The following is a 6664-nucleotide window of genomic DNA, read 5'->3' on the forward strand; positions in this document are numbered from 1 at the left end:
CGGTGGCGCTTGCCGCTCGTAGCACTGGCGGCCGCGCCTTGCCTCGGCGGCGGCGGCGGACAGCTTGCAGCAGCCCCCACCCCCCTGTTCCAGCATCGGAGGAGGAGTTGGAGCTCGGAGGCAGACGTGGCAGCGGCTGAGGGAGCCCGTCCTCGCCCGAGGTAGGAGATAGGCCTCGCTGGAAGCGCACTAGCTAGAGCACCCGCGGTAGAGGTCGGCGAGCGGGGGTTGGAGGGAGACGGGGAGGTTCTCGCGGTGGCGTGTCGGCTAAATAGGAACGGCTGCTACGCATGGCGGCAGCGCGGTGAGCGACGGCGGCGTGGCTGTGCGGCTCCAATCGATTTGGGAGAGAAGATAAGGAAGGAGTGGAGAACATGGGTGGGGCCCATACTGGCACGTGGAGCGCAAGCGAGACGCACAGGCGAAGCTAGCAACGTCCGCGTTGTGCCATCGGACGGCCACGCGGCAGGACGATTAGAAGGCTTTTCCCCCGGGGGAACAACAGCGTTTCCCTTTCACCAAACCCTCCGGGTGGCATCCCCATTCACGCCCGGCATGGTCTATGAGCTACTCTTTCCTTTTATATAGAGCTGCCGATCGGGCCGCTGCGGCACAGCTCGTGCGGTTTACTCTCTCTCTCCTCCATTCTACGCTTGCGTGCGTGGCAACCACGCTGAGAAGGGCGTCGCCAAGAGATGTGTACGGATAAGCTTGCCAATGGCGGAGCGGCGTCGCACTGTCCTTCCGACGACTCACCGGATTCCGAGCAGCCCCTCCTCTATGCCCACGGAGGACTTCAGGCGGGCAAGGACCCCGCGGCAGCGCGTGACCACGAGGCTCAGTGCTCGCCGGAGGACGGCGGCGCGACGTCCCTGCGCACATACTTCAATGGCCTCAACGCCCTCTCCGGTAAGTCCGAAAACTCCAACCTTTGCTTGTTCCAATCTCTCTATACTGGCCGTTTTTTCACCGTGTCTTCCAACTTGAATACTTGATCGATCGTGGATTTTCAGGCGTCGGGCTGCTAACCATCCCGTACGCGCTGGCGGAGGGCGGGTGGCTGAGCCTGGTGCTCCTGCCTGTCGTCGCGGCGGTCTGCTGCTACACGGGCCAGCTCCTGCAGCGGTGCATGAGTGCGTCGCCTGCCGTGCGCGGATACCCGGACATCGGCGCTCTGGCCCTCGGGGGTAAAGGCCGGTTCGCCGTGTCGCTGTCCATGTACGCCGAGCTCTACCTCGTCGCTATCGGGTTCCTGATACTTGAGGGGGACAGCCTGAACAAGCTGTTCCCCGGCACAAGCCTCAGCCTCGGCCCAGGGATCGTGGTCTCCGGCAAGCACCTGTTCGTCGTGCTCGTGTCCATCGTAATCTTGCCGACGATGTGGTTGAGGAGCCTGAGCGTGCTCGCCTACATATCGGCCAGCGGCGTGGTTGCCTCGCTCGTCCTGGTCTTCTGCGTGCTCTGGGCCGCGGTGGTCGACGGCGTCGGGTTCCAGGGGAAGGGAAAGATGCTGAATGTCAGCGGCCTGCCTACCGCTCTGGGGCTCTACACTTTCTGCTACTGCGGCCATGCCGTATTCCCAACATTGTGCAATTCCATGAAGGAAAAGGACAAGTTCTCTAAGGTAAGTACAGACTGAGTAGCCTGTGATTCTGATGCGACTGAAAACATTCCTAAACTTCTGCAATGTTCAATCTGATACTGAGTAACAGTTTGTTTGCTGCTACTACATGGATAGGTTCTCGTCATATGCTTCGTCGCATGCACCCTCAACTACGGATCCATGGCCATACTCGGCTACCTCATGTATGGTGACGACGTCGAGCCCCAGGTGACCCTGAGCCTCCCGGAAGGCAAACTCATCTCGAAGCTAGCAATCTACACGACGCTGATCAACCCATTCTCGAAATACGCTCTCATGGTGACCCCTGTCGCGACAGCGATCGAGGAGAAGCTGCTTTCCGGCAACAAGAGGTCCATCAAGAACATGCTGATCAGGGCCTTCATCGTCATCAGCACGGTCATCATAGCCCTGACCATCCCCTTCTTCGGCGAACTCATGGCGTTCGTCGGCTCGCTCCTCAGCGTCATGGTCTCGATGCTGCTCCCCTGCATCTGTTACCTCAAAATCTTCGGCACGGCGAGGTCTAGCATGGCTGAAGTTGTGCTGATCGTGATGATTATCGTTCTTGGTTCCTTGGTCGCTGCAACTGGGACCTACTCTTCTCTGCGGAATATTATACACAAATTCTGAAGCCGAGTGTTGCACATCAGAGAGGGCAACACCAGTCTCCGGCAGGGTTGGTGTTATGTAGCAATGCAAAAAAAAAAAAAAAAAAAAAGCACCACTGAGTGGTTGTAGATGAGGCAGGGTAGTGCAGATCAACGAATTTTAAGTTCATATGTGTGTGGTCATGTGTTTCTTTTGCTAAGACAAATAAGTAATTATACTCGTACATGCTACTGTACGAGTTCAAATGAACCGGATCATTTTATTGTAGCACTGCCTGCCATTTCCCAACGCTTCCAGATACTATTGTAACACTAGTGGGGTAATTGAGTCTCACAAACGCTTCCAGATCTTGTGGTGTATATTAGGTCAACAAACTGAATCTGCCTTGCAGGTTTCCCATTTTCTTTGTTTCGACCGAGGTGAGAGTCCAGCTCGGGATCAACTTGCTGAGAACTCGAATTTGATATGGACAAATTGTGTCGATCCGACAGGAAGTTGCTCCGTCAAGGCATCTGCGTAACAATAGTACAACCCTTGCATTGGTGCTAGTAATTTGTCCGGTACGAATAATTAACTGTGGGCATCACTAGGAGAAATACTTCTCTCCCGTGCACGGGCCATCCTCTCTCTCCTTTTTTTATATTTCTTTATTTGTAAATTTGATTTCCTCCCACCCACACACCCACACTAGATATCTAAAACATCTAAAACTTAATATATTTGAATTCAAATTTAATTTGTAAACCATTTGAATATTTGAATTTGTAGTGAAGATAGCTTCAAAATGAGACTAATATTGAATCATTTTTGACAATTTTTGAAAATCTATTTTTAAAACTTTGTGAAACATGTTGATACTTCATGAAACTTGGTGAAAGTTTTCTTCAAAACATTTTGTTTCACTCTGCTTCAAACAATATATTTAGTAACTGTCTTAGATTCTAATATGGAGATATAATTTTGTGTACCTAGTTTCATCAAGTTTTATTGTGTACCAACATGTTTCAATGTGTTTCGGAATTCAAATTTTAAATTTTGTTGAAACAAACATTTTTAGATTTGTTTAAAAGATACATCGAAAGAAATACAAAGATTTAAACTGATTTTTAATCGAACTAATATTCTAATTGTGGTGACCCTGCATACCACTGCATGTTGTAGTATGCCAGTCGTTGATATAACATTCACGAAGTACCATTCCGCAAATATTACATCCCTCAGAGTAGTACAACAGAACATAGCAGGTCCATAACTCATTCATTTATTATTACAAGCATAATATACATATCGTCTCGGAGCTCCTCTTGGGTCCTAAGAGGGATACTCCTGGGTTCGAGGCGAACCCATCTTAACTTACAATATAGAAGTTTCACTAGGTTGTACATTTATTCCAACGAGCAGTTAAGTACTAGAAGTTCGTACTACTCGGTTACTACTACTCTCTATCGGTCTAAGCTTGTTCTCCACCGGAAGCCTCCCCGGTTCCGTAGACTATAAGGTAGTCTACGCCTTCAACACCTCCAGAGAGGTCTGGTTCTTCATAGCCGATGATCTCGGCTCCTTAAGGGTTGTCGTTGTCCTCCTCCAGACGATTCAGACAATCTAAGCAGGGGATTTAAGAGTGGGATGAGTACGAGCGTACTCAACAAGTTCATTATAGATAAGAGGTGTTTAATGCACTAGCTACGATATTAGACCAGAAAGTCTAATACCAATGCAGGTTTTGATAAACATTTCTTCAAGAGGTTGCTTTTATTTCAAAGAACTATGTCCGTCAGCCTTCACCGGTTTACTAGAACTTCATGGAGCTCCTTTCCGGCCGCGTTCGCAGTTCCATATCCCGGAACAGGGAGTGACAGGTCACGGTTCTTTACACTCTGCAGAGGTGTGTTGCTTTACCCATAAGAGATCTTAACCTTGGTGCCAACCGGGCAGCTTTCACGTCCACACTTCCTATGGTGTGAGGCCCGGTATAAGGTCATAGCCAATCATATTCCTCCGCTACCTCGCACACCCACCCTTTGTTGCAAACCCCGACCCTGGGTCCTCGTCGGTCCACTTACACCATTTAAGGACGGACCCCGACCACGACAACAGTTTGGGATCGAACCAAACTCCTTCGCCGGTAGCTGCAACCCATCATAGACCACATTACCGTGGGGAATTAGAGTGGGATCCCCACCCTCAAGTTGTTCCGCAAGCCGCAACCGCTACGGTATGCACAGCATAACCGTGGGGAATTAGAGTGGGATCCCCACCCTCAAGTTGCTCCGCAAGATACAACTGCTACGGTAAGCGCATCCGTTGATGTACAAGAGGTGGAAATACGATTGACTAGTCCGTCCCATTTCAGATCTTATGGTTAACACGGGTATTACGGCACAAGAATCACTGGCGACATTTGTTGTTTAATCCTAGATGGATATAAACCCTTGCAATGGAACCTCCACCATATCAACACAATCCATGGTTCCATTGCCAACCACATAGTCATATTCATAGTTATGAAAATAATGGTTTTGGTTTTTATGCAATAGTGATAATCATAGTACTTTGCAAGTAATTTGATAAAGATACTCAAATGACATGAGCAAGTGATGAACTTGCCTGAACACTGCAAAGTTTTGCAGTTGGATGGTGTGGACTGACCCTTGTCCTCTGTTTCTGAAAAATAGCATCATTGTCCGATAAGGGCAATGGTTAAAGAAGCAATTATGCATGATTCAGCTTTTAGGGTTTGTTTTCCCCCCTTCCGGTGTCTTATCATTTCATGTGAGGGTTAATACTAAGAATAATTTGGGGATACTTTATTTGAAGTAAAATATAACCTGAAATGTTGTCAAGGTGTTTTTAAAGTCCAAAGGCATTAATGGACTTATTTTCTTATTGAAAAATATAAGGTGTGATTTAAATGATTATTATAATCTTCAAATTAAGACTTATTCTTAGTTGTCTTCAAAAATTTTCTTTTCTATTTTATTCAGGTAGAGAATTTTATGCTGATCAATTTTCATATTTTTAATTATTTTTTTAGAGCTATTAAACATTTCTTGTGCAATTTCAAAGTTTCTATATTTAAAAGGATTTGTGAAATGACATATTTGCCCCTGGGCCCACATGTCAGTGCGGCCCAGCGGGTTAGGTCGCACCCGAGCCACCAGTTCGGCTCGGTCGGCCCACTCGTCCTCTCCTCTCTTCCTCGCGCAGAAACCCTAATCCCGTCCTCGACTCTCTGGCGACCCGCGTCGCCCCGCTGTCGCCGAATTAATCCGGCCGTCTTCGGCCAGCTCCGGCGGCGCGGTTGGTCGCAAAAGAACCGCCGCTCGACGGCGAACACGATGGTCCGTGTCGATTTGGTTCTCGCCGCCTCCTCGACTCGCCCCCGTCGCCTCTGCTCGCCTACCGTGAGGATCCACAGCGATCTCTTCGCCGCCGATGCTCCTGGTGCCGCGGCGCAGCCGTGTGCCTCGCCGTGGTGGTCCAGGCGTTGCGGCGAGGTGGTGCCTATCTTGGTGTGGCCTGGCGCCACCGTTCGCCCGGCGTGTGCCGCCGTGCCGCTATGGCCGTGCCCTTCTCCGATTAACTTGTAAGTTCACACCGTCTCCCTCCTTCTCTACTACCTGTTCTTCCTCTTCTCCTTCCCTTCTAGTCTAGCTCTGGCCACTGGCCTGCTTATCCTTGCGCCTATGCTGTGCCGTGCTTTACTGGCCATGGCCATAGCTTGTGTTCCTGCTCTACCTCGATTAGCTCTGCTGTTTGTGCTTGCTGTAGATGCGCGTGTGCTACTACTTATATTCTTGCTACTGGCCCTACTGGCCTTGGCCATTGTTACCCTGGCCACGCCAGTGCTTGCTATTCTCACTAATTTCCTGCTCTGTGCCTCTATTCTAGTTGCCATGCTTGCCAGAATTCAAGCGTGTTCATGTATAATTCTGGCTTGATTACAGTGTGCAATTCTTGCAAATTTGCAAGTGCCAGTGCTATTCTAGGCTATAACTTGTGCTTGATTTCATGAGTATGCTCAATTGAGCATTGCTGTTTGGCTTATCAGTGTTATTCAGTAATGAGTGATGTGTGCTCTCTTTGTGTATCTTGATCCAGTGGCTCATCAAGCCTTTGATGTGCTTCTGGATACAATCATAAAGTCATTTATTCAGTTATCTGTGTATTCAGTTATGACTTGATGTAATTCTTCAGTAGCTGGTTAATTCCTGTTGCTATGGTTGGCTATGGTAATCTGCAGCAATAGCTAGTGGTGCCCTGATGATCATTTGTTCATCATTTGCTTGAGGATAGCTGCTGTGCTTCCTTCTGTGACTCTCTGGTGCTCATCCAGTGCTGTGTGTGCCTTCTATAGGCTTGGCCTGTGTGTGCTGGTGCTTGCTCAAGCATCAGTGGATGCTTGCAGTGATCTAGTGGATCAACTGCAAG

General features: G+C 49.1%; 1 protein-coding gene across 1 annotated transcript; it reads left to right on the plus strand.

Annotated features, from left to right (window-relative positions):
- The first annotated feature begins 594 nt into the window (after positions 1 to 594).
- LOC127335121 (amino acid transporter AVT1I) lies at positions 595 to 2514 on the plus strand. The gene is made up of 3 exons (XM_051361712.2): positions 595 to 909; positions 1014 to 1624; positions 1739 to 2514. Exons 1-3 carry the CDS (start codon positions 696 to 698, stop codon positions 2252 to 2254), a joined length of 1341 nt encoding a protein of 446 aa, XP_051217672.1. The 5' UTR covers positions 595 to 695; the 3' UTR covers positions 2255 to 2514.
- Positions 2515 to 6664: the final 4150 nt, after the last annotated feature.

This window comes from Lolium perenne, chromosome 2 (genome assembly GCF_019359855.2).
Source record: "Lolium perenne isolate Kyuss_39 chromosome 2, Kyuss_2.0, whole genome shotgun sequence".
In the NCBI taxonomy this organism is placed as follows: Eukaryota; Viridiplantae; Streptophyta; class Magnoliopsida; order Poales; family Poaceae; genus Lolium; species Lolium perenne.

Bases quoted from the DNA above. Each gene is read 5' to 3' on its own strand.
- LOC127335121 (XM_051361712.2), top strand. From the start codon at position 696: ATGTGTACGGATAAGCTTGCCAATGGCGGAGCGGCGTCGCACTGTCCT. The intron at 910-1,013 runs GTAAGTCCGAAA...GTGGATTTTCAG, and splicing joins TGGCCTCAACGCCCTCTCCG to GCGTCGGGCTGCTAACCATC. The intron at 1,625-1,738 runs GTAAGTACAGAC...CTACATGGATAG, and splicing joins AAAAGGACAAGTTCTCTAAG to GTTCTCGTCATATGCTTCGT.